Source organism: Chelmon rostratus, chromosome 18 (genome assembly GCF_017976325.1).
Source record: "Chelmon rostratus isolate fCheRos1 chromosome 18, fCheRos1.pri, whole genome shotgun sequence".
Lineage (NCBI taxonomy): Eukaryota > Metazoa > Chordata > Actinopteri > Chaetodontiformes > Chaetodontidae > Chelmon > Chelmon rostratus.
Window position 1 is genome coordinate 3,139,896 of NC_055675.1, and position 27,621 is coordinate 3,167,516.

The 27,621-nt window shown below is 42.3% G+C and overlaps 2 protein-coding genes across 2 annotated transcripts; both read right to left on the minus strand.

Annotated features, from left to right (window-relative positions):
* Window positions 1-564: 564 nt before the first annotated feature.
* On the minus strand, window positions 565-11,829 carry LOC121621922 (probable ribonuclease ZC3H12D). The gene is made up of 6 exons (XM_041958653.1): window positions 11,697-11,829; window positions 9,996-10,405; window positions 6,508-6,647; window positions 3,907-4,141; window positions 3,615-3,721; window positions 565-1,989 (listed from the first exon to the last, which is right to left on the minus strand). The coding sequence occupies exons 2-6, from the start codon at window positions 10,382-10,384 to the stop codon at window positions 1,043-1,045; spliced, it is 1,818 nt and encodes a 605-aa protein (XP_041814587.1). The 5' UTR covers window positions 10,385-10,405; window positions 11,697-11,829; the 3' UTR covers window positions 565-1,042.
* A 6,492-nt stretch (window positions 11,830-18,321) lies between these two features.
* Window positions 18,322-27,584, minus strand: ppil4 (peptidylprolyl isomerase (cyclophilin)-like 4). The gene is made up of 13 exons (XM_041958655.1): window positions 27,490-27,584; window positions 27,113-27,180; window positions 26,511-26,575; window positions 26,300-26,417; window positions 25,509-25,651; window positions 25,283-25,379; window positions 24,989-25,105; window positions 24,772-24,896; window positions 24,558-24,624; window positions 22,656-22,767; window positions 22,409-22,505; window positions 22,080-22,212; window positions 18,322-18,765 (listed from the first exon to the last, which is right to left on the minus strand). Exons 1-13 carry the CDS (start codon window positions 27,557-27,559, stop codon window positions 18,553-18,555), a joined length of 1,425 nt encoding a protein of 474 aa, XP_041814589.1. The 5' UTR covers window positions 27,560-27,584; the 3' UTR covers window positions 18,322-18,552.
* Window positions 27,585-27,621: the final 37 nt, after the last annotated feature.

Below are 27,621 nucleotides of genomic sequence, written 5' to 3' on the forward strand. Positions count from 1 at the left end.
ACCGAGCACTGAAGCAGGGGGCCGCCCTGCCGATTTAAATCTAGTCTCTGTAACGTTTGAGTTGATTTTAGAAGCCATAAAACTTTCTCAGTTAAAGACACTCAGAGGTTTTGCTGCTACGGTTTAATGTGATCCGGTATGACCAGAAGGTTGTGGTGGCTTATCTTAGCTGTTGTTAGTATACTTAAGATAGTGGTGGTGTGGTGTGAATGAGTGGATATTATTTTATGACTGTTTTCTACCTATGGTGCTGTTCTAGCTTTTACTGTGCTGTTATAAATTGCTGAACTGCTCCTTAAAATGTTACAGTAAAAATCAGTCACACAGGGTTGAAAAGTGATACTTCACTGTCTCAGACCTCTCAGCAACTGATGTAAACACCTGCTGTGTCATCGCTGATTGAAATGTGACTGAGAGTTTTAACCACCAGAGGGCAATGCAGCAGCAGTTCTGACTTTTAATCAGTTTTCATTTAAAATATCTTATAAATATCTATGATTTACCTTACCCACCTCTAAGGATAATTTCATATGTTCATCTTATTAATATCCAGAGTGATTGGAGATTTTTTTTTTATTTCACAGGCAGCAGTAAAAACACAAGCCTTTAAAATTCCTATCAAGAACAGGTCATTGATGTTCTTTACAGAAGTACAGAATAGTGTAATAAAGTTCCTCACTTTGAGGCAACACGAGAAAACAACACATACTGCTTTATAAAACATTTGTCAGTGCTACAATAAGTAGCATATCTGGAGCGTAGTGCATTGCACTTTTATATCAGGATAAAGAAGTAACATTCAGTCTGCTACATTTTCAAGACTTCCTCAGATTGAGACACTTTTTAATGCTTAAAATAAAAGGGAAGTTTGGGATGTGTTCAAGCAAGAGTGACAGTTTTCCCACAGTATGATTATACTGTATAATAATACACATTCACAGTCACTTTAAGAAAAGTAGAAATTTTCTCTTTCTTTCCAGTTTCACTTTGGTTTTAGGGATGAGAACTCCGATGTGGGCTCAGTCTGAGTAAAGAACGGATTTTAGAAGGAGAAGTGGCTGGTCCTGTTGCTCTGGATGAGAGAAATCAGTTCAGACATGTCTGAGACGTGAGGGTAGGCATTCATGACCTGCTCCACTGTGCTCTGAGGGAAGAGGGTGCTCAGCTGGCTCCTCAGGCCCTTCCTCTGCTCGCTGGATGGGCTCTTGGCCCGGCTGCTCAGCCTGCCGTCACACGAGCTGCCCTGCACCCATGGGTCCCTCGGTAAGCTGAGGCTCTGTCTGTTGGAGGGCTGTCTGAAGTACTGCTTCTCTGAGCAATGGACAGGGTGCTCCCCGTTATGTGGAGGAAGAGCTGGGCAGGAGCTCCATGCTGGGTGGTGGTGGGGGGGCATCCTGGTCTGCCACTGACCACACCTGCACTCGCTGCACATGGGGCGCTTGCAGGACACTGAACCGTTCTGATGAGGGTAATAACCTCCTCCACCTAGACACGGCCCGTGGATGTTCCCGTGAAGTGAGCCTGAGAGGGAGTAGTCGTCGTGGCTCAGACTGCAGCTGGCTACGCCGCTGCTGTAGCTGTGGAAAGGGCGCTCCGTGCTGTAGGGCAGATCCTGGATGTAGAGCCTGGACATGGAGCCCTCCATGGAGCTGAAGGCCTCGTCGACATCCGTGCTCGGGCATTGGTGGAGGCTCGTGTTCAGTTGGCCTCTCGGGCTGCTGGAGTCTCTCTGATAGATGAACTGCTCGCTGGGTGAAGCCCTGTGGGTTTGATCCTCCGCGCTGACGGGCGGAGGGGTGGAGGAGGAGTATCTGTGCTCCGGCTGATACACAGCAGGGCAGCCGTGCGTGTCCTGCAGGCTGGGTTTGGGCGAGAAGTTCTTGGCTCTGTCCCTCAGCGCCCTCAGCTCATCGGCCACAGAGAGCTGTGATTGGTTGGCCCGCTCTGGGTGGTAGAACTTGCACTTGACTCCATAAGTACACTTCTTTCCTGAGAGAAAGAAAGAAGAGGTTATTTCTGGGCTCCACAGCTGCAAACATGCTTCTTCTCAAGAAACTGTTGACACAGGATGTAAGTCTGAGTACACAGTAAGAACCTCTCGTCCCTTCTTCACTGCTGTAAACACACTTGGCTTCACAAACAAATTAGCTGTAACCTCCATCTTTCTTTGTGCCTTTGGTTAACAGGCAGACGCTCCAACTGCAGCACTTCTGTTAGAGATCTGAGTCCCTGGACTGCTGTTTGGCCCTAGCTCCCATTGTGAGTGTCTCTCAGGCCCTGTCCCTTACTGATAGGCAGGCTTATGAATCACTCCTCAGCTAATCTCTTCATGACAGATGGGTGGCCTTCCACAGGTTTCAATATGATCCAGTCAGGAGTCACCGAGGAGTAAGGAAGAGCAAGGATAAAAACATTCTCATGCTATGATCATTCATACTATGTTACAGACTTTCATCCAAAAAAAAGATCATGTCATATTGACATCACAGTTTCAATGAGGGCCGATGGAAATTCTCACTTTTGTAAAGAAGTAACACAAGGACAGAGATTTCACACTTACATAGCTGACTTGAAATCTTCTGGGAATTTATACTTCCTCTATGGGTTGCGAAAATGTTTTAGTCTATGACATGTTTTCAAAACCAGATGTCCAGTCGATGTCTTTCTGCCCTGCACTTCCCAGACTGACGATCAGAAAGTATGATTTTTGGAGGGGGTTTGGTTTACATTTTGACCAACATACAAAAATGATGACATGACTTTCAGCCTGCTAATTAGCAAATGATAGCATGCTAGTATGCTAAACTAAGACACTGCAGCTGGTAAACATCAGCGTGTTCAGCGTGAGCGGCTGCAGCTGAGGCCGACTGACAGGCTTCGGCTGTAGTTGTGATTAGGCTATGATTGTTGCTATTAGCTGTTTTGATTAGCGAGGCCGTGTTTTTACTGTGTAACACTAACTAACCTACGTGCAGGTGTGAATTGTCATGGCTGGCTGAGCATGTGGAGGTGAAGCCATTCCTACATTTCTGGGATGTACTGGAGACACACCTGTTGTAGCTGACACCAGGTTCAGATCCTGGCAGGAGTGTCCTGGCCAGTTTTATGTGCTGTAAGTGCAGCCAGCCAGTCACGATCACAGCCACAGCTGAAGCCATAGATACGGCTAGAAAACAGCCAGACTCACAGAATGGCTACAACCACAGCAGCTATGGCTACAGTCAGAGCGCTGCCTTCGTCCTTCAAGTGGCACTGATGGTGCACAGCTGCATGTCTACATCTGCAATTTGGAATGTAACTGCAGGTCTGAACAGCTGGTGCTGCAAACGCACAACATTTGCTTGCTTGGCTTGATTTTAGTTGCTTCACATCACACATGTGAAGCAACTAAACACATGTAATTATACGTGTTGTGTTGTGCGTATTCATTGTTTCAGCAGAGATGATCAAAACAGGCATGTTGCATGTCCCAAATGTTGAGCACACATTTCCTCAAACTGGTCCTTATTGTATTGTGTGGTTGCTGTTTAACCCCCAGGACAAGGAAGTGTAACCAGAGCAGCTCTGTGTGCTGCTGGGTGAAGAAATAGACACCAACAGAAATAGAAACCAACCGTAAGGGCAGTGCTGCAGCTTGTTGTCTGGGGTCCATGGCTTTTTACGCAGAAAATCATCAATGGTGGGACCGTTTCTACCCAGAGGATCGTCTGGAGGCATGAACCTGCACAGAGACACAGTTAGTTGAATGTGTGCTGTTGTGTTGGGCCACAAAGGAACCTTCGGTCTAACCAGTGTGCTAGAAGAGGTGCCGCTATTTCATTTCCCCCTCCCTCTGTCCCTTCCATTCTCTGCCCACATGCCCTAATGCTGTCTGCGGACGTGACCTAACGCCGCCATCAGTCTTACTTGTCGTTAGCGAAGGTGTACATCAGCAGCCTCTCCTCTATGAACTTCTTCCACTGAGGATTCTCCGTCTGCAGGTCTCTGTAGTTGTCGTTGGACACGATGATCCCATCGGAGTCGACTGCCAGCTTGATGATGTACCGGTCATCGTAGCACACGACCCTCTTACCATTCACACAGCGGGACGGCGTGTACACCAGGATCTTCCTCCTCTCCAGCTCATGGAGAATATGTTGATCTAGGAAAAACACATGAGAATAGTGTTGTTTTATTGTTGCTTTTTTTTATTGTTTTACTCATTTTACTGGACAGACTTTTGGTGTAAAGGGACATCTTAATAATTCGATTGGTGCTCACGATCACAAAACTGCGTGGTAAAAAATAAGATGACTGTTGTTGTTAGCATCGAAAAGAACTGAGAAATGCCTACTAAATCAATACTTTTTGCATTATTTTTGCAGCACCGGATCATAAGCTAACAGCCAGCACTATAGCTGTGGGAACATGTAAGAAAACCGAGTCTGTTCTGATGCTGGATGAAGGATTTCCACGGCTAACTGATGAAGGCGTACTAGTTTTGCCGCTCTGGTCTTCAGATCTCAAGGTTAGCGCTGCGTTTCTTAATGACAAACAGACATGCTACCTGCATGTTGGAGTCCATACGAGCTTTTATCTTTATCTTGCAATCTTTGTTTTGACAGTGGGCTTTACGGCACAATCATAAAAGGCGTGGAACTGCACTTGGCACCGATGGCGCTTCCTTGTAAACTGCTGGCAATTGCTCACAGCAATGAGGCTATTCTTAGCTGACTTGATCCAACATGAACAATGTACTGGATTTCCTCATTTTTTTCCACAGACAGTTTGATACTTGTTTTTCACAGTGAAGCCATTTGAAATCCATTGGATGGACTCCAGTGGAATCCACCGTAGCCACTGGAAGTCCAAACTGGCTACAACTGCCCTCCATGAAGGCTCATGCTGCCGAACAGAGTGAAGATAACAGCCAGGGTGATGGCATAACAGTTTACCAGCAGCCGTCAGTTATGTGCCAGAGTGGCGTGCCAGAACAGATATAAAGACTGGGTTTTCTTATTTCCTTGATTTTGGTGACTCTTTTGGTGATTACATATTTCCAGCTCACGTCAGCACTGTCTCAACATGCTCTACGGAAGACACTCAGTGCTGTGGCTTCCACTGTTTCTTCAGTTTTTCTTTTTTTTTTTTTAATGAATCTGCTTGTTTTGCTGCTCTAAGTGTAAAATGCATCATTTCCTGTGACTTTTTTCCGTGGAAAGTACAACCTGCTCATAGGTGTTTCAGATCACGTAAAAGCTTACATGAGAGGTTGAATCGATAATTTTCACTTACAATTAAAATGAGAAAGAGCAGAAAAACAGATATTTTCTCCTATTGATATAGAAAATTGGCACATTCTCAGTTCTAATTAATACTGTGGACTGATGGATTTAAAAAGTTGGTTTCCAGGTCATCATAATAATTCATTTGTCCTTCAAATGTCTTCAGATGACTGTTTTTTTTAAAAACACCTTTCATATATGTTGAAGAACAGCAAGAACTTCTGCAAAAACAAATTGTTTCTCAGTAAGTTTGATGGTGAGATGATCCTCAGGTCACTGAGCTTAATTACAAATACAAATATATGGCCGCTGTTCCATAATCAATGAAGATTAAAGGTAACTCAAGTTGAAGCTGTGCTGATTGATATATGTTGTGTGAACAACGGTCGAATCAGTGTGTGTGATGTGAAAAGGGTTGGCTGTAGTGACAAACCCACAGAGAGCTCTGCAGTTTACTACAGTCTGTTACTTAACAGTTTGCAAAAAGCAAAGTGAATATTGGACTCACATGCACCAGGTGGGCACAAACGCGACTTTAAATGACCGTTAATGTATCCACTGAACGTGTAAATAGTCATTTGTTGGCTTTAACAACTTATAGGCTTGTTTCACTGCCCTCAAATCATCAGACAAAAACAAAAGTGACGTCAGCGGGTGGAGCAGCAGGATGGAGAGCTGTTCAGAGCTGGACAAGTTTGAGCTCTCTCTGTTGTTGAAGTTCCTCAAAAGCACCTGATGTATGTTAGGGGGTGATGACTCCCACTTTGAAAATTCATGTGTTCACAGTAATTGTGAGGCTGTGAAGCTCTGGTCTGAAGCTAGAAGCTGCATGATGAGCCTTTTTAATGGAGCTGCCATGTGAAATCTTATTGCGGACACGTGAGAGTGTCGGTTTTAGTTCTAGTTTAGTTGTTTTATTGTTGGTTGGTTCATCCGCACGAGGCTCAAATTCTGGTTCATCCTGATCAGCAGTCACACACCGTCCACAGCCCACAGTCACTGCCACATTAGATTAATTGCCTATAAACCACCTGCAGTCACGTTATGATATGACATCACAGTTGGGTGAGGTCAGGCTTGGGACAATAAAGGAAAAAATGTGTGCATAAACCCTGATTAAACTTTCCGTGACAAGAAAAATAACATGGGGACTGTCACAGTCGGTGTCTATTTCCTTTAAATGAGCTCACAGCTTTTCAGAGTGAGAGGACAGCGCCACCTCGGCTCAGCCACGCGATCTTACCTGTAATGAGTGCCTCAGGTCGCGGCTGCTCCTTCCTCCACAGGGGAATGAACACAGTGATGTCCCTCAGCCCTTTGTCCCAGAACCAGTTCACTGCCAGCTGGAGGCCCTGGCACGAAAACACCTTCTTGTCGCCATGGCTATCAAGACACAGAAGCCAGAGTCAACAAAAAAAAGACTTCTTCTTTTGTGTTTCCATGCTAGTTGTGCACACACAAATCTCTTCTCCCTTTTGCAGGAAGTAGACAGTGTCTCAAGGCATGTGCTTAGACTTCTCAGAAACATTGCAAAACATAATTGCAAAAGCACAGAGATGAGTAACTTGACACAGACCCAAATTCTTCACGTGCATTTTGTCTCAAGGCACGATTCTCGTATCAATCCTAAAATGGAAGAATCCAAATGATGTTTTTTACTATTGTGTATGGCAGCATCTGTGTCAAATTCAAACCCTGATCATAACTTGTTGTTAAATGTTACATCCCGAGGGAAGAGCGATGAATGACATTTTCTATGGCAGCAGTTTTACAGATTTTCCATCATGTGACCAGAAAGACTGAGGCCTCTGTTTGATTTCAAACCTGGAGCATCTCGATGAAAGTTTTTGAAAAGTCCTTGAGAGCAGAGCGTGAATAAATGAGCATGAGAAACGTGAACGATCCAACGAACACAGCAAAGTCTGACCTGCTGTCAGTTCTGTGGAAGTTATTACCAGGCTGAACTCAGGAGCTACTGTCAAACCAAACTGGATTGTTTTGCCTGGAGGCGAATGTAAATACTGTGTATATGTGTGTGTGTGTGTCTGTCTGTGTGTTTGTGTGTGTGTGTTTCTGTGGGTGGGTGTGTGCACTCGCATGGGGGTTCCCCTTCTTTCCATCAGCAGGAAGTGGTGAGACATTTTGCATACAACAGGTACCAAACAGGCTTGGCATGAGATAGATTTGAGATTTACTCAGAGTCCATGAACTATACACCTGCGTATCTTTATTGGCATGCTGTAAAGTTTACTTCGAATGATATTTCCTTGATCATTTATACTTGCAGCCTGTGGCTTTCCTCAAATATAATCAATGCCGTCAGAGAGTCAGACGCTCAGCATGTTTACAGCGGGCTTGTGTGTACACTCGTATATTTCATTGCTTGAATCTGTTGTTGAGCTGAAGCACGCCCAGATTGGCTAACGAAACTACGAGAGAGGCGCGTGGAGCAGTGACATGATGGAAACAAGCCATCACAGGAAACTAACTGTACTGTGTTCAGAAAAATGTAGAGATTTTCTAAATCTAAATGTCTAAAATGCAAAAGTAAAAGCACTTATTCTGAAGCCCTCTGCAAAGCATTTTAAAGTTTTACATGGTGATATGCCAGTGCAATAAGCTGTAAACACAACACTGACATATCATCACCTAATACAGATGTTGTGGCTAAGATTAGCAAACTGTTGCCTATTTACACATCCAGCAGACACAGAGCAACATTAGCATTCACTGGTCACCTGGCAAATGTAGGACTAATGTTTACTCTCCTTTTAGCTCTGGTTTGCTCTCCACAAAGTCCTTCGCTTTGTTTACCAGCAAGAGTCTAGCTGAGTCTGTCTGCTGACTGCTGCTGAGCAGGGAGTGTGCAGTGGTTTTGTCAGAGCCGCCTGCTGCTGCTGGACATGAGGATGATCGGAGCAGAGGAAACACAACACGGAAGCTGAAGCCCATATAAAGAAAACATTCAGCTAAAAGAGGCTAAAACACACTGAGGTGAGCTGCTAATTTCACATTACGTTGTCATTTGATGCGTTGTTAATAGGAAAATATTGATTAGTGCAGCTTTAAGCTCACACAGCACCTCATATTCGATGCTCTTATCAAATGTTTTGCTGGTAAACCCTGAAAACACGTAGACGTCACAGTCAGGTCACTTGTCATGCTTGTGAGGCCAGTTGTTCAATGTCCTCTGCGGCTCTGAAGACACAGAAGACATTAAACAGTCTGAGAAAATGACTTAAGTGAGATTGTCTGAGTAATTTTGGTTGGTTTCGGCAACTGATTCATATAAGCAAGCCTGCGTTAAACCCTGGGGGCGGCGTGTTTGAGAGACGTGGGCGCTTACTGAGCAGGGAGGGTCCAACAAAAGATAATACTGAGCTGCATTACGGTGTTTTTGCAGCTTGAGTCATTCTGAGGACGAAAAGCCAGGATATCGTGACCTCTGCTGCTTTGATTTGCACCATTGTTTTTTTTTTTTACGTCACGAACGTGCAATACTAAATCATCCATGACCTTTTCCCAATCAAACAAACTGGTGAGGACAAAGACTTTGAGCGCTGTGCTCAGGTTGGACACAGGTTGATCTGAGGTGACACACTGGACGTCAGTCTCACAGGTATGCAGGACACATGCAGGGACAGAAAGAGGAGCCTGGTGAGAGTCTCCCTCACAGCCTCTGAGATTTCACGCTTGAAGCCGGACTACAGTTACACTCCCTTACCTGGGAATAAAGGCGTGACAGTAAATACTTCAACCCTCTTCCTCTTCATGTCTTTACAGGAACACGCGTTGTGAAAACATCTCTTTTGTCATCCACTTTGAATTCATATCATGCCCTCCACCTTCTTGCCTTGTTATTTGTATGAGCAAATTTTGACTCAGAACTTCCTTGTTACCCAATTTAGGTCAGGTAAAGGCGGCAGCCGCGACGTGGGAATTTCACTTCTTTTACTGTTTCACATATTGCAAGTCACGCTAGATAAGAGTATCACCTCCTGTCAGCAGACCGAATCCGAGAACGGTGGCCACCTGGAACACTTTGCCCCTCAGGCATCGTGTCATCTTGAGTCGAGTGGACAAAAAGAAAAGAATATAGGCGCGCATGCTGTGTGTTTTTACTTCCCACATCTTTAAAAAGGAAGTGTGGTGCTATCGAATCTGTGAAGTGAAACAAGATTTGGCACAAATAGAGAAGTTGATATACAAACGGAAATTAATTAAACGGAAACTGTTTCCATTTTATGTTACTTCACACAGCTACACTTCATTTCAGAGGCGTGTTTGACTCCACTGCATTCGCCTGACAATTATGGTTATTTTGCAGATTTACAAAACATGAGCAACTTCTGAAATATGATTAAATTAGCCAACAGCATGTAAAGTTGCTAATATTAAGATAAGATAGACTTCATGAATCCCCAGCCAGGGAAACTAGCTCCACCTGGACTAGAAGCTGTAAGGCGTCAGCAATAATAAGAATATGTTAAAAAGTAATATAAAACTCTCACATGTGCCATTCTGCCTAACAAGTACTTCTACTTTCAACACTTCAGGTACATTTTGCTGATAATACTTTTATACTTTTACTGAGGTCAAATCTTGAATGTAGGACTTGTGATATTGCTACTTTCACTCATGTAATATATATGAGCACATCTTCGACCACTGCAGCTGGATATAAACACAAACTGAAGTTTTCTCAGTGATAGATATACTGAGTTGACTCACCTCATGGCCACGTTGCTTCCATCTATAACCACTGGTCTGAAGCCAGCAGCTGGCTCTCTGTCTGATCCGGGTCTGGGTTGAGTGGGACTGGGGCTGCAGCCTCTGGGCACCAGCTTGGGGCTGTTTGGAACACTTTTGTTGGTGCGAGTGTGGCAGGTCTTTATCAGCTCCTCCAGGATGTCGTTGGTCTGGGCGTCATGACGGAGGCTCTCCAGCACCCTCAGGATGTCACTGTGAGAGTATCCCAGCTTGAGAAATCGCTCCACTTTGGCGTGCTGCTGCTGGTGGTCCATCGCGGATGCTGGTTCAGAATGCGTGTGTGTCCTCTCCTCTGTCTTCTCAGGACCGTCTGGCTGGGGAATCCTCTTCGCCTCCTTATTCTGGTTCATCAGCGTCTCCACGGCGACGGCCTGTGTTTTAGAGCAGATGACAGGGGTGAAAAGGGGCGGGGGCAGATCCACCTCTGTCACTGTAAACACAGGAAGAACAGCCACGGCCTCACAGGGGTTTTCGGACCAACTGATGGTTTTGGTTTTCTGTGATAGTATCTGGTCTGGTTACCACAGACTCATGACTGCCAACGCAAGCGCAAACACTGGCTGACGTCACGGTGGTTAAGAAAGCCCCTGTCTCACATGAAGAGAGGAAGCTGAGGGTCTGTACTGATCCCTGGTCTAATTTTACCTGCAGTGTCACCGAGGACCGTTACCAAAACAAACATGAGTGAAAGTGATGCGAGGGTGAGCCTGGTTATTAATGCTATGAACCTCACCCCAATTCCAGACGTGTTTCATTGGTCTCTCTGGAAACCCCCTGAACTTCATGACCAAAGACAGATCACACTGATGTATCTGAGGGTGAAGACTGTTGAATGACTCAACCCACTTCTTCCACTTTTCCTCCCACAAACAGAGCTATTCTGAGTACAGCACTTTTAACAAACTTGTCACACGGTGTTGCACCTGAAACAATGAAAATACAAAACCACCGTAGCAGCGACTGAGAAGGCATGTCGAGCTTTAAAAAAAAGCCTATTATAATGAACCGGCCCCACTCTGTGTTTGCAGACAAAACATATCTGTCATACTTTGAAGCATTTGTCTTTGTACAGTCATTTTGATCTTTGCCACGCCACATTGATCAATTATCCTCCACTGCATTTGATGTGTCAAGCAAACATTTCAAGTATGAGGAAAAAACTAAAGATGCGATGCAAACATCGTCAGGGTTTCCTTGTTCTACAAAAGCCATAACAAATGAATATCTGATCTGAAGTGACACCATAAGCGGGACACTGGCATTCGGCTCTACAGGTGAAGATGTTTTTATCGGAGACATCCTCCCATCTGCAAGGGGCTTGGCTTTGAGCAGGCTTGCTACAACCTGCACCAAACCACATCCTTTGCTGCTGAGTTGACATTCGGTACATCTGCAAGGGCCTCACACACATTTTTTCCCTGAAAATAAAGAGTGTGATTATCTCTGCTCGGTTGCCTCACACGTCCAAACTCCAACAACCTGCGCTCTTTATTCTTTAACTGAGTTAACAGACAATCTGACCCTGACGCTTCACTCGGCTCTCACAGTTGGCAACGTGACAAGTCTGAACAGGAGAGAAGTGCAGAGTCTGACTGAGAATTCACATTTAAACAAAAACAGCGCGTCACGCGACTCGGGTTGTCTTTCTTATTCTGTACTTACACATTCAGCAGGTGGTGGATCACAGCATGAGTCTCTGCTGCTGCCTCTGTGTGTGTGTGAGCTGCTCTCAGTCACTCAGTCTCTCTGACAAGCAGACCGGTCGGTGTGAAGCCGCTCTTATTACTCATAGGAGGAAGTGACTGCACGCGGCTGAGAAAAAAAAAAAAAAAAAAAGTCTCTCGGACCAGCGAGGAAGAGGACGCTGTGTGAGTTTGAGATCACTACTTCCTCATGTGGATTCAGAGTTGGTCTGAGAGCCTGAGGGAATTATTTCCCCCTTCTCCCCTGTTGTTTGAGCTCTTCCCGGTAGGGTGTGGTGAAATAAATGCTGACTGGGTGCCTATGACAAAGCAGTGTAGAGCCCCAGCAGGCATCAGGTTGTTGACATTTTATTAGTCATCAGACATTTTCTTGTTATTCAATTCTTTTTTAATGACAAATCTGTCAAAGACGTATAAATATTCTCATCTCACTCGCCAGCAGAAAGCAAATCACCCAAAATGTGAAACCGTTTCTTTAAGTGTACCATGATGGCAAGTTTTTGGTCAAATCTGATTAAACACATTCAAATATTCAGTATAAAACAGCAGTGTTTATCTCATTATTTATTTAGTGTGAGAATCCGGACAGAGTTTAAGCATGCCACAGTGTCTGACTGATGTTTTACAGGCCTTCACGCCACGACAAAAACACCACAAATGTACATTTTTGGCATCATTGACAATAAATGAATCTCCAGCTTCTCCAACGTAAAACATGACATATGATATCAGCACGTCATAAAACATCAGCGCTGACGTTCACAAAGCGATCGAAAGAAGCAAACAAAACAAACGCGCTGACCAAAGTGTCACATTTTAGTCGTCACAGCCGCTGAACAGCAGCAAAGCGTGAGACGTGAGGTTGCTGTTTCAGCTGTTAGCTGTCTGTCAAATGACAAAGACACTGATTCAGACACTCCAGCGTCAAACAGCGTGCAGCTGATTGAACGGAGCTTAGGGCTGTCAAACTGACTAAAAATAGCTGAGCAGGGTGTTTGTCTTTAGGATGCTCCAGTTTCTCAAGGAAAGCTACGGCAACTTTTATAAGGTTGGATGATTATATACTCAATAGTATATTTGAATTTTATGTTATTGTCTTTATTCTAAGAAGTAATTTGACCAGAAACTGACACACATTGTTTGTGCTCATACTTACGTCTTCCAGCATGACATTTGCTTTGATATCTTTGGATAAAACTGACCTATAAACAGGGAAATGGCAGCATGATGATGACATGAGCACAAGGAAACGGAAACTGGGCAAGAACATGAATAAGCCTGGAAAGGTAACACTCACAGTGAAGCAGCATTTGCTGCTGCCTGTATTTTTTTCTGTTTTTCCTTTATCGAATCAGGATGTTACATGCAAAAAAGATGAACTAATGATCATTGTGTGTGTGTGTGAGAGAGAGAGAGGGAGAGGGAGAGAGATAAAGATGGAAAAAGGCAGTTTGATCTGGTTGGAGGGGGCAGGACAACAATCTGTGATGAAACTGCTGAATGGAATTTTTTTTTTTTACATATTCTTACTGACATGCAGGTACGACATGAGTTGACAAATAAAGACAGGTTGACTACACTGTTTTTCAGGAGGACAGGAAGAACAAGGAAACAATGTGACACTGAAATCTACCAGGCCCACTGAAGCTGCACTGACAAAAAAACATATTTACACAGTAAACTTGAAGTGAGTCTCTTTTTACAGTGAAAACAGTGAAAAACTGAGTGATGTTTTAGCCATTCTAGCACTGTGGTTCAAAGGATGGAAATGTTGTTTCCAGTACTTTGATCCACACTGAAATATCTCAACAGTTATGGGATGGATTGTCATAAAATGTCTCAACATTAGAGCAGGCGTATGGTACACTGTACATGCTTAGTTTCATGTTAGCGAGCTGATGTTAGCGTTTAGTGCTGACAGTAAGTGGCGTCAGAGAGAGAGCCGTCAGCATGGTGGACTCCTGGTGTTGCTTTCTCTTTGTGGCAGCGGTTTGCTGTTATCAGCATTTTAAACAGGAACGCAGCTGGGGATTAATAAAGTGTATCTTATCTTATGAAGGCTGCACCGTGCTATCTGCATCACTGCACACACACGTTCCATTATAAGCATTTTTGGCATTTAGCTGATACTCAAATACTGTACTTCAGTACGATTTTGGGATTTACGAGCATGTGCATCCTACTTTATACTTCAAGGTCACTGTATTTCAGAGGCAAATACTGCAGTGTTTACTCTTATTACTGCTTGATTTGACAGCTATAGATATAGGAACTTTACAGATTTACATTTTTTGGCATCATCTTGTGATCATTTTATACAATATGATAAACTGTTATAGAGTATACTGGCCAACAGTTTATAACTTAGATAAAACATTTCTTCTTCAAATGCTGCCAACATCTTAATACAGCAGTACAAATAATCCAATCCAATGGTAATAGTTTATCACTCTGGAAAGGGCCATTCAGTAAAAGTAATGTTTTCACTTTTGAAAATTTAGACACACTTCAGTTTTCTTTTACTTCTGTAAAGTATCTGGATTTTTTCTTCAATAAAGACCATCGAAGCACCCCAAAGTGTGGAAGTCACAAGGTCAGGGTTTCAAAGGACTTCTTGACATCATTCTTGTGACTAACGCAGCATTTGTTAAAAGAAAGGGCTGCTAAGGTGCACAACCTTTTTCTGACATGACATACAGTGCTTTTGGTTCCTTAAAATCACATCTGTTTTTTACCCTGTGTACATACACAGCATGAAATGAGGAAGAGGTCTCGTGGATAATGGTGATGCATGATTTGCTTCTATAACCAATGCACAGGTTGCAGAGTGAGCGTGTGACTTTCCTACATGGTTCGTCTGGCCTTGTCCAGGTGGAAGCCCGTGAAAGTCTTCAGCCGAGTATATATTTCCATGCTGCGATGGAAAGCAAGACTTGCAGCAACAAAACCAAAAGTGAATCATCGTGCACTGGGAGGATTGTGTCAATATTTCTCAGAAGTTCATCATCACTTCATCACAAGTGCAACCAGGGAATGTCTGTGGCAGGTAAAGATTTCAGTTCACTTGCCACCATGAAAGATCTCAATAAATATTGTTTTAAATAATAGAATTAAATAATTATTTTTAAATTAGTCAATGATTTAAGTCACATGATAACATGATATTTTCCATATTTCTCCTGTCAGCTACCGGTGACTGAGCCATTCCAATTCTAAAGCCTTCTACATAGATTTCAGTGTCAGACAACACAACCGAGTGGCCTTTTTACATTAGGCAACAAACCTGACAGTTCAGTTGCTTTCAGCACTGACACCTCAGCTTTCAAATGCTTTTAGTGCTTACACTGGAACTCATCTGAACTGTGCCTTCAGCACTTGCACTTGGAGCTGAAGTTTCAGCTTCTTTCACAGATTACGCCTCAACTGATTTCATTTTCTTTGAAGCACTTTTGATTCTTAAACTGAAACCTTTAGCCTCTTTCAGTGCGTACAAGTCAACTGACATTTCAGGTACTTTCTTTGTTTAGTGCACAAAACAAAGAAAGCACCTTATAAGGACCTATTTAAACTGTTTACTGTAGGTATTTTCTGCATAAGTGGGCACACTTCAGGAGAAGAGGAAGGGCAGGAGTGTGGAGATGAGGGTCAAATTTGAATATTAGCGCTGACTGTGACCGGTAAAGGCAGAGAGCCAACTGGTGTGATGCAGGGAAGGAGGGCAGGTGTGTTTGTGTATTGACGGTGGGTTCCAACTGTTCTACATGGTGTGAAGAGGAGGTAGGGGTGATTCTAAAGAAGAGTCTGTCAAGGGTGTGTTGGAGGTGAAGAGCGTGTTGGAAGACTGCAAGGTGGCGGCAGGGGAGAACATAGCTAGACGGCATCGAATAGGGATCTGTAGGTTGACTTTAGCGGTCACGAATAGGGAGAGAGTGAAGGCTGAGCCAAAGATCAAACGGTGGAAGTAGAAGCAGGAAGACTGTTGTTTGGAGGAGTTAAGACGGGCTGGGCAACTACTGGACTAGTTCTGGACAGAGGAAGTACAGGAAAGAATAAGGAAGAAGAGGTTGATGAAGAAGTAGTGGGACAGTCAGAGAAAGTAGACAGAAGTATGAGGCGAAGAGAGAAGTGACAAAGACTAAAGAAGGATTGGTTGCTTAAACAAAGGGACCTACTGGGAAGGAGAGTATGAATGTGTTGTACTTCGAGGGGCTGATGAATGAAGAAAATGAGAGAGAGAAGGTTGGATGATGTGGGGACAGTAAATCAGGAACTGTGGTGGATTAGCAAACTACAAAGAGGATGAAGAGTGGAGGTGAGATTACGTCAAGGATCGGCTCTGAGCCCTTTCTTGTTTGCAATAATGATGTAGGCTAATGGCCGAGATCAGGCAAGACTCTCTGTGGACTATGATGTTCGCGGATGGCGTTGTTGTCTGTAGAAAGAGTAGGGTGTAGGTTGAGTTCAGTGGGAATAAAACAGAGTACGTGTGTGTGAATGAGAGGCAGGTAACAGAGAGGTGAGGAGTCAACTGTTAAAGAAGAGAGTGCAGGCAGGGTGGAGTGGGTGGAGGAGAGTGTCCTGAGTGATGTGCAACAGAAGGATAACAGCAAGAGTGAAAGGGAAGGCTTACAAGATGGTAGTGACATAAGCCATGTTGAATGGTTTGAAGGCGGAGGTCTGGAGATGGGCAGGACTCAGATGGTTTGGACATGTGCAGAGGACGGATGAATGATGCTGAAGCTGGAGCTGCCAGGCAAGAGGAAAAGAAAGAGGCCACGGGGGAGGTTTATGGATGGGAGGACATGCAGGCGGTTGGCGCGACAAAAGAAGAGATGATATGCTAAATTGAGCAGCTGAAGGAAGAGGTGTAAAATGTACTGTCAAAAAGTCAAAACTGAATGTAGGATGTGAAGCACACTAAATGTGAGGAAATTATTTTATGGGCGAGTTAGCTTCATTTTGTGCCTGTAGAACAAAGTTAATTTAGCCATTTAGCAGAAAAATAAAGCACATACAGTATACTGTAAAATCCCTGCTCTCAGTCTTTCCTCTCCATTCTTCTCTGCAGATAGACCAGAAACAAATCCTGACATAAAACTGTTCATTCAAAAGCACATCAATGCAAGTGCTACTGACCTTCCTCTAGACCAAGAGAGAGAAAACATAACTGATCTATGACTCCTGTAGAGTACGCTTAGGTGTGTTTGCATAAGACTAAAGGTATGTGTGCACGACCCCTGCCTATGTTAGGAATTTGGACTGACAGGAGCATGTGACAACTCTTACAGGACAACCTGCCTGCTATGGCAACAACTCATTTAACATTCCTGCTTTCCAAACATACTGATGACATGAGGAAGAGAGCGAAACAATGCTGAGAGAGATGTGACTAAGTCCCACGATGAGGACAGAGAAGTGTGTGAAACGCCTTCCTTACAGTTAAGTATGTTGTGCTCTCTCTACCCTCAAAGCGTAACTTAGTGTTTGCGTTTGATTTCACAGGTCAAATGTCAGAAGAAAAAACTGGCAAACACCTCAGCACAGTTTCATTACGCTTCATTACTCCGCTGGGTTTAATTTAGAAACAGCTCATCGTCATGTGGGTGCGATGGTATTTGTTCTGTGATTTTGCAGAAGTTTAAATGTGACAATGAGATGGGCTGTGCACACAGCGTAGGCGGCTGGGGAAGTCTCTACAGTGGTTCCACCTGGGGGAGTGAAGCTGTGCAAACCTTTTTTTTTTCCACGCTGCTCGGTGCAGTCACCTTTCAGACCACCTCTAGTTTATTCAGCTTCAGTCAGGACGACTTATTTCCACTTCTTCTCACCGCACACACCCACCCCCACCCACAAAACAACTGTGTTTTTGGGAAACTCATAATATTGTGTGGTGACTCCTTCTTAAGAACTTTGTAGTAAATCAAAGGACTACGGATGTGTGTGTGTGTGTGTGTTTGTGGTTAGGTTTGCTGATGATCACAGAGAATTCAAGTTAGTTTTTGCATTTACAGTTGTATCATGCCCAATAGAGGTGTATCAAAAGCTTCTGCATCCTGCCAACGAAGTCTAGTTTCATGATATATGCATTTGCATATTTGGACTACAACAAAAAACGCTGCTCGTCGTCGGAACATGAGGGTTGAACAGTTTCTAAATTTAGAGAGCATCTCTCCCAGACAGCGCGTTTCCTCAATAACCATTTGAAGCTCGGCTCACAGCGATAAGATTACCGTCTGTAAGCTAACACATTGATCTAACATTTGCTTTGAACTGGCAGCCAGAGACATGGTAGCTTTCAGTTTGTGCAATGAGTTGCATCAGCCCAGCTCTGTGAGGTGGGTGGAGGGAGACACCAGTGAATTCCCTCAGCGATGTAGAGGCACTTGGAGACTCACCCGCCCAGCAATTTTCCATGCCCATATGTATTTTATGAATGTAAAAAAAACCCCCACAACTAAAGTCAAAGGTGAGATACTAATCATCGGCAAAACTGCAATGAAAGTAAATAACAGAGCAGAAAGTCTGTCTTGGAATTTAAATGAAATAACTAATTTAAAACAAGATAACACAACTGTCACATTTTGGGGAATTTCAAAATTTTTTTTTAATATATCTTAATATAAAAAGAACACATTTTCAGACATTTTTGCTCTTCAAGACAAAGTGACAAGGACCTGATAATCATCTGTTTTTTTTCCTAAAAGTACAATTCAAGTGATTTTAAAGGAAGCCAGAAGTTTAGGCTTGTGAATATCTAATTGGCATATTATTCATGCTGAATACAGTCCATGACCTCTCCGTGGCTCCACCCCCCCTCATCGGTGTCGACTCCTGTCTTTATCCTTGGACTTCTTGGAGGAACGGCTGCGGCTCCTGTCCTTGTGGCTGCGGCTTTTATCGCGGCCCTCCTTCCCATGTTTGACCCGAGACTTGCTGTGCTTGTGGTCCCTGTCTCTGGAGCGGGAACTTGAGCGGGATCGAGAGCGCTGGCGTCCCATCTTCCTGTCTCGACGGCCATCCTCGCTGTCCTGGAAATGTCACAGAAGATGGGTGGGGTGTGAGAAGAGGTAAAGACTGCTGATGATAAAGATGAATCTGTAAAGACTGGCAAGAAAGGTTGGGTTCAGGACTGTACCCTGGTTCCTTTTTTCTAAACCACAGCAGAACATAGCTGTGCCATCTTGGTTTAACACTACCTTATTAAAAACAAAGTGCTGTGGACAGTTTTGGTGACAATAATCTATTTTTGTGGAAGCTCATTTATGCCACGTTTTTAAAGAAGTGTTTTATTTACAGTATCATATAATATCTCGGGAGATATTATAGAAGAACCTCTCTAATAATTATGTGATATTTATTTTAATTAAGATATGACAGAAATTACAAAAAAGATGGGATGCTGTATAAAACACAAAACAGAATGTGATAATGTGCTCATCCTTTTTGACATATACTCAACTGAAGGCAGTACAAAGTCGATATAATGTTTGACCTCATCAGTTTCATTGATTTGTGTAAATAGCTGCTTATTCTGAATTTGATGCAGCAACAAATTTCAAAAAGATTGGGACAGGAGCAACAAAACATTGGTAACAGGTGATAGTACCATCACTGGGTATGAAAGGAGCATCCTCGAAAGTCTTAGTTGTTCACAAGCGAGGATGGAGCGAGGTTCACCTCTTTGTGAACACGTGATTGGATAAAGGAACACTTCAGAAAACCATTGTTACTTATTAACCCCCTGATTTGTTTGCCCTGTCATTGGGATTTTTATTCCTGCTCAGTCCCTCACTGAGCATATGACCCTGGTTGAAATAAAGATCTGACACCTACACCTGATGAAATACATAAAAATGCTGTGTCACGATTAGAAGTCAGTGCTGCACCTAATAGCCTCTACAACACTATGACAGAGGAAACTGTCATGAGGAGCAGATAAATCAAGTATATTTGGCTAATTAAGCTTTTAAATTCAATACAGTAATTAACTGGTATGGTATCACGAGCATGCCGATTACATTTCAAGCTAAAAATCTGACTTTTAAATGTTTCATGAGCATGCAGTGTTTGTTTAGTCTTTACAATGAGCAGCCATATTCATTCCACAACATGTCAGGAATTCAGGTTCCACAAAGCAGACGTGACCTGCCCCAGATTTTAACTGAGAAATGGATTTTTTAATTTTCCCAGTCAGAATAAGAAAATAACAAATTCTGACTTTAAACACGATGGAGTTTGTTTAAATCAGCTCTAATAAGGTTTGTGTCAACAGAATTTAATACTTTATTTACACTGCATTACACACGTGTTTCCTCACATGATGAAGGAGAGCAGAGAAAACAGATTATATAGACTGAAGTCAAAAACAAAATAAATACTGTTAAGGCAAGAAGAACAAGGAAACACATACATACACACATATTTTGTTATCTAAATTAAAACTATAAAACATTTGTCATTTGATTTCCACAAGAACTGAAGTGCTTGCATAGTCACCACGTGAACTCCCAGAAGAAACCTGCCACACATTTGTTAGCACACCTCATTTAATCAGTTATGTAACATCTCTGCGTTTAGGGAAGGTTGATAGATGTGTTTTTAATGACAACATGGAAACTCAAAATATCAAAGGTCAACACAAACTGCCTGGATAAGAGTTAGGCCACATCAGGCCACCTGTGAGGTCACTCCTTGTAAACACACTGTAAAATACTGAGTGTAAGTGGCACCGAGCCCAACGCTGACAAGAACAATAGAGGACACGAGCCCTTCTCAAACATGGCAGCAGCATCTTTGGTGTCAAATATCTGTGTACAGCAGTGGCATTTGGTGTTTAAACAGAAAATCAAGTAGTCTAAAATTGGAGAAAAAAAGCTCTCAGTTGACTGTTGAGTAAGTTGTCTTCCTCATTTGACTAGTGACTGTAGGCAGTAATGGGTCATGCTGGCCAAGTGGTTAAAACACATTTTTTCTTACTAAATTAATGTTGTAACGAGTATAGTAATATAGTATAGTAATTATATAATAATATAGTAATATAGTGTAATAATGAATGTAATGACTGAAAGTGGTGCCTCAAGTCTAAAAGACAAGCTTAGTGAGTTACTCCCCATAGTCCAAGCTGATCAACAATCCCTCTCAGGCCTCTTCCACTGGTCAGTAACTGGATGCACACGTTTTCTCAATTCATTAATATTTTTGGACCAGATGGCAAGCTTTGTCGGGCCAGATGTGTCCGCAGTGATGATCACTGTCCTCGACTGTGATCATAATGTCCCTAATTTGATTCTAGCTGGTGACCAATGTTGTACTTTATAGAACTCTCTCTGTCACCATTCCCTGTCTACATCTCTACCGTGACATAACTCATAAAATGCAAAAATGCATGCAAAAAAAAGAAGAAGAAGGAAATTCAGACTTCATTAACTTGTCTGGGTAAATGAACTTGGGAGACAGTGAGGCGGAGTGTGTGTGTGTGTGTGTGTGTGTGTGTGTGTATGTGTAAGTGCGCGCATGTGAACATCTATGCATGCAGGGGCTTGTTTAAAAAATCAGGTTTACTGAGTTATTGGGAAAAGCTCTTTTTACATCAGCCACTGCTCCAGGTATGAGGGAGTTACTCACCAATAATTCAGATAAATCAGTAAACCTGCTTCTGAGAAGAAGGCTGTGGTGTGTCTGTCTGTGTATGTGTGAACCACCTGGTTATTGTCACAGTAACGATTAACAGCAACTCACAGCAATTCAAAGGAACCTATTTCCAGTGACTAAGAAGAGCACATATTGGATATTAAACCCACATTTTAGCCTGAACTCAACAGAGATGTATATGTGATGGCACCATACACAGCTACCATCTTCACTCCATCAGTGGTAAACATGCAAGAATTAGTGTCTGCCATTGTGCAGAACAGCAGTTTCAATTCAGGCAGAACATTTTACAGACTGCTGAAGTTTAAGGAGAAGAGAAGCTTGGTGAAACAGTGCTTTCTAAGGGCCTCTCAGTGAAATGCAATCAAATCAAACATTTTATTTTACAAACGTGTCTACAGACAACCAGAACGCAGGTCTATTTGCATTATTTATGTGGCCTTCTTCATCGTTTGCAAACAAGCTAAATGACCCTACCACGCTGTCTGGACTGACATGTATTTGAGGTAACCTGGACTTCAACATACCACCTCACTGCAGCAAAAGCAGAAAATCAAATACAACAGCAGAAACTGAACAGCCATTTATTCTCTCATCACAATGATCATAGCGAGAGTATAACTACTACTATTGTGTTACTCTCAAAGATGAGTACAGGGACTGTGTGAAAGGTGCAATAGAGTGAAGGTACCTTGTGCTTTTTGGACTTCCTGCTGTCCTCATCATCTGAATGATGATGGTGCCTCTTCTCCTTGTGCTTCTTCTCAGAGTGTCGATGGCTCGTTGTCTCCTCTTCCTCCTCAATCAGCAGGTCATACTTGGAACTTTTAGGAGAGTTATGGAAATCTCCAGGAAGTTGAGACAATCAATGATGAGAGGTTTGCCAAATCAAACAGTGAAAAAATGTGGAATGGCCACAACAGCTGAGGCTGCACAGGTAAATACTGCAGACTGATGTGTTATGATGTGGAGTGACAAAAGTGGAGAATGATATTCCAGCCAACTAACACACAAGGATACTCTTGTTTAGGCTTCACTTGATCCTTGAGCGTCAGTTTGGATCGGTTCTCCACATCCTTCTCGTAAGCTTTGAAGTCATCTTTAGTATACTTCCCACCTAGCAAACAGACAGAGTTAACTCAAAGTGTGGAGGACAATAACACTGAAGATAGAAACTTGGTTTACATTGGCGTAACCAGTTCACCCTTCAGAAAAAAAAGGAGAAATATTCAAAACATGCAAACCACAAGGACTTCAGTACAAGTACCTTTCCCTTTCCATTTGATCTTTGCGACTGACTGGCTGAAGTCCACATGAATGCGACGATCATCAATGAGCACGTTGTCCATCTTGAAGTAGGCCTTTTCACAATCCTCTTGCTGCGGCGACAGAAAGCGTTAAAGAGAAGAACTGTGACAGAAGTGTCCAGTTTAAGTAACATATTGGATACAGAATGACAGAATGAACAATTTCCCAAAACCTTCTTCACTTTGTATCTGCTGTCAGATATCCAAGAACAAGCAAGGCCTTCATTGACTGTGTTTATAGAGGAGATATTTGATGTGAAGTGTAAACCACTGCTTCAACCATACACTCAAAATTTCAACACACTGATGGGAAGGGCAGCCTCTTAGGCCAGTCTGACACGGTGTGACCTGGTATGCAAATTAAAGAAGTACATATTACTTGCTGAAAATATACATATGTAAAAAGGCATCCGTCTGCAGCAGGGGTACTTGAACATAATACCCTGTGGAAAAACCCTCGGCTGCCATGGATCTGTAATATTCATAAAGACAGCTTTTTCTGCCTCATTTCCAAGGACAACTCATTATATTTCATAAAACCACTTTATTATATTCCTGGATGTCACTGAAGTCTGCATGAAAACACATTTATCTACAACACAGTACCCAGCCCCCTCTAATGGTTTAAACTTTCAGAGCATTCCCACCATGTCCAGCAGCATCATTCACAATACATTATTGCTGTGCCCCACTGACAGCCAGTGGGGATTCACCATCACCATAACCAGTTCAAACCACAGATGAACTAATCGTGCATATGGTGTCCCTTATTAACTCGTGAAGGTGTAAATTCCAAAATTTAATATGGGGAAGTGGTGACTATTTGTCATAAACTGGGGCTAAATTGACAACATGCAAGTTTATAACTTCTTACATTTTACTTCCATGACGGTCAGCTAGCCAACAATGTACCAGGTTCACCAAACATACTATATTTATATAACTTTCACATCTCTATACTGATACTGCTCGATCATAATGACTCTAGCAGCACATGTGATGATGATTAACAGCTCAAAACTAGAACATTGAAATTCATGACTGCCATTATTCACATCCTGCAGGGGGTTTTCCTTCTGTCACTTTCACTAGATATACTGTACTTACTAATATTTACTAGACTAATGAACACCTGGATGCAAAATCCTGAGACATGTGTTACATCATACTCCAATTATGTGTATATTGCCAACACCAAATTTAAAAAATAATTTTTAAATGATTCCTAAGGAATGTGTATACCTTTCTAAGAAAGCATCAGTACAGGTAGGGTGACATGTATTTTTCTGTTTAACAACACTTTTCATTTTGTTTTCTTAGTGCTTCATCTGTATATACACGAATCTGATGTTTTCATTTGATAGTATGTATGCTGACAATTTGAAATAAAGATATATACATAGAAAAAACAATGACAAAAGAAAAGGTAGGTTGGCATATTATGACTATGGTGTACAGTTTATTAGCATCTTGTCAAGCTACCCTTATTACACATATTTAGTAGTTCATGAAATATGCTCATTCCCTTTCTTTCTTTCTATAGTTGGTTTATATATGATATAAAGGCAAAAAAAAAAAACGTTATATGCAGTGTTATTTCATTTTAAATGTCAAAAGGGTTTTGTGGCTCCAAGTGTTTTCTTTACTGCGGGAAACGGGTCCAAATGGCTCTTTGAGTGGTAAAGGTTGCCGACCCCTGCACTAGCCAGTAATTTGGCGCCCCCCTTGGATGTGATTTAGCGCCAACACTGTCTCACTGTCATAAAGAAAGTGAATAAGGCCCACATCCTTTCATAGGTACTACACTTGAACACATATACAGTTACTTAGATGTAGGTTAAGAAGACACAAAAGATGCTCACCTTTTCAAACTCAATAAAAGCGTAACAGAGGGAGTCTCCAGTTTTCCAGTCTCTGATGATTTCACAGCTACACACAACAGAGTAAAATTAGAACTTTTCACAATCCAGAGCTAAAGCAAAATTAAAGCATATATACAATTTCCACAAGCACAAATAATTTCTAAATATCTAGAAAAGCAAACGGCATTATGTAGAAGTTGGAGGTTAGCGTCACCTTATTATGGACCCAAAACGAGAAAAGATGATTTCCAGGTCCTCGTCTGTGGTCACTGGGTTCAGTTTGCAGACAAAAAGCACGTTCTCTGGAGGTCTTACATCCGCCTCAGGGAGGTCACCCACCTGGAGGAAGGTATCACAGAAGAGTGAAGAAATGTCAGAGACTGCATCCTTAGTATCTGCGGTTGCAGACTGAGCCGATTTCTTCTTCTCACCATCTCCAGCAGGATGGCCTGAGTCTTGGCTTCTTTTTCCTTCAAACTCTCCTCTAACTCCTCAGCTCCTTTTCCATCTGTGTCATCGATCACCTCATCTGCTCCAATTCGGCCACTCTGCAAACCCACACCAGAAACAGCTGTAGTTATTTAGGCAATATATACTGTTCATACAGATACTGTATACATATCTTGTTCATATTTATTTGTCCAGATAAGGTCTAGTGGGCAGCTATATATAGCAAAAAACTATTAGAGCTTTCCATAATGAATGAAGAATGGTACTTCACTTACATCTAGCTGCTCTTTGGTGGGCTCAGGTGATCGATCAGGAACTGGTAAGTCAGGAGGGTCATCAAAAGGGTCATCCAGGATAACTGTGTGGTTTATCCTGCAGCAAAATGACATTCTTATCTCATGATTGTAAAACTTAATGTCCTGATGTGTTTCTGAGAAATAATAAATGCATCCTTGGGCACACAGGCTACTACTATGTAAGCTGCATTGGCACTTTGTTCACCTGATATCCTGATATGGGACAAAGTCGTTGTCCACAAAGGTCTCATTGATTTTAGCCAAGACATCCATGCCTTCTGTCACTTCGCCAAACACAGTATGGACTCCATCCAGGTAGTCCAAGTTCTCACCCATGGTAATAAGGAACTAAGGGCAAGAACGACAGCTTATCATTATCATGTAACACACCCCGCAGGGAACATCTGACCTGTGAATTAGATATGGTTTATAGTAAAAAAAAAAAAAAAAAGCAAAAGCACTGTGCACCACTTGCTACAACTGGCACACCAAAAATTTGGGACAGGCTTTGACTAAAAAAAGGCCCTGGACTTTTTTTTGCCTATCTCACCCCCATCCCATTGGTGCATCCCTCTCGTTTTTTTTTTGTAATGGGCTGATCAAGCAGCCCACAGAGTGACCAGCCCACTGGGATTTCTCCCGGTGGTCCAAATGGCCAGTCTGTCTGCAAAAACTAGCTAAACTGGTAAGACCAAAGGTCCACGGTTCAATATAACATGATAGAAACTAGGTTTGTATAAAATATTACATTCTATAGCCATGATATCTTGTTTTTTTCAATATATCAGCTGAATTAAACACTACATTCAAAAACATTTAGACATTAAACTCTCTATATAGATAGTATATAACTATATAACTTAATGAAATTATATTTAACTACTCAAGGGAAATCATTCAACTAGCATATCTAAAATAACTGCCAATTTTTCTGTTGTTTCTGGAAGCTTTTGTCAACTTACAGGGTAAACAACAGTGTAGATGTACGTTATTCACCTGAGAACCATGCTGATCATTTCCATTGTTCACCATGGACACGGTCCCCTTCTTCCTGTGTTTGATGCGTGGCACTTTCTCCACATCAAAAAAGCGAGCCTGGTCCCCATAGAGTTTGCTAATCACGCACACAGAGAAAAGTTATCACAGTATTCAATTTCCAATGTCAAAAACAAAAGTAAAGTAAACAGTGATGATGAAGATGACTGACCTATAGACAGATTCTCCACCACGCCCTGTCCCGGTGGGATCTCCAGTCTGCACAATGAAGTCTCTCTGAAGAGGAAACAAACATTGTTAAATTGGGATGGTTATTATGACAGTTCATAAAAAAATATATGTTTGAAGGTCTTGTAAGACTTTAGGCTGGGAAAGATTAAGGTGAAAATTTGGACAAAATGACTGTGACTTACAAAAATTTCATTTAGGTATTTTGCTACAATATGATTACATGGAGAGATACAACAAAACAATATTGAGAAACATCCTTGTGTCTAATATATCTTTTAACCTTTCTTTTTTAGTTTGCATGGGCACATATCTATCTATATATCACATATATTTACTGTAAGTGTAAAGCTGTGGTTTGGGGCTCTACATAGTTCAGCAGCCCACGATATCTGTGCACCATGACCTCAGAAAGTAAGATAACTTTGCCATATGTAGCCCATATAAAAATGTCATTTCTCAAATCTGGTCTGAGACTATATCGCCCCCCTCAGGCGAGTTCAGATGAGTTTGCGCCAAGGTTCAACTGAAAATATCTAATAAGATTCATTCGTAGCTCTTTTACAGGAGTTTGCAAGGTTTTACCTGAACATTGTGGATGAGGCAGTAGTTGTAGTGCTTTATCTTGCATAATTTCAGAAAGTTTAGGCAAGCTGCAAAAGAAAATAGCACAGAGGTTAAACTGCAGACATTAGAATTTACCAAATCCTTAGTAACACTTGCCGTCTACCTGGCGTTCAGGACTTAAGCCCAGATAAGGGGTTTATCAGTCCATTCCAGTTTCGTTGTTATCGATAAATTAACGATTTGACTACGGTAAACAAATGAATAGGATGCAAGCAAGCTAACAGCGTTGGCTAGCACCCACATATTATGTTACTCAGCTTGCCAATAGCTTACTCAACTAGCGACCAGTCAACGAAATTGGCTGTCGCTTTACGGAAATGGTTTTATTTTCTTACTTTTAGGCCGTTCTTCTGTAAACAAATCAATAACAATATCGCCAAGCGTCGTTTCAAGGAGCACCGCCATGCTGACGTTCCTGATCTCGCGATAAGTCTGCAGAACGTAGTGTGAATATTCTGCGCGCGTGC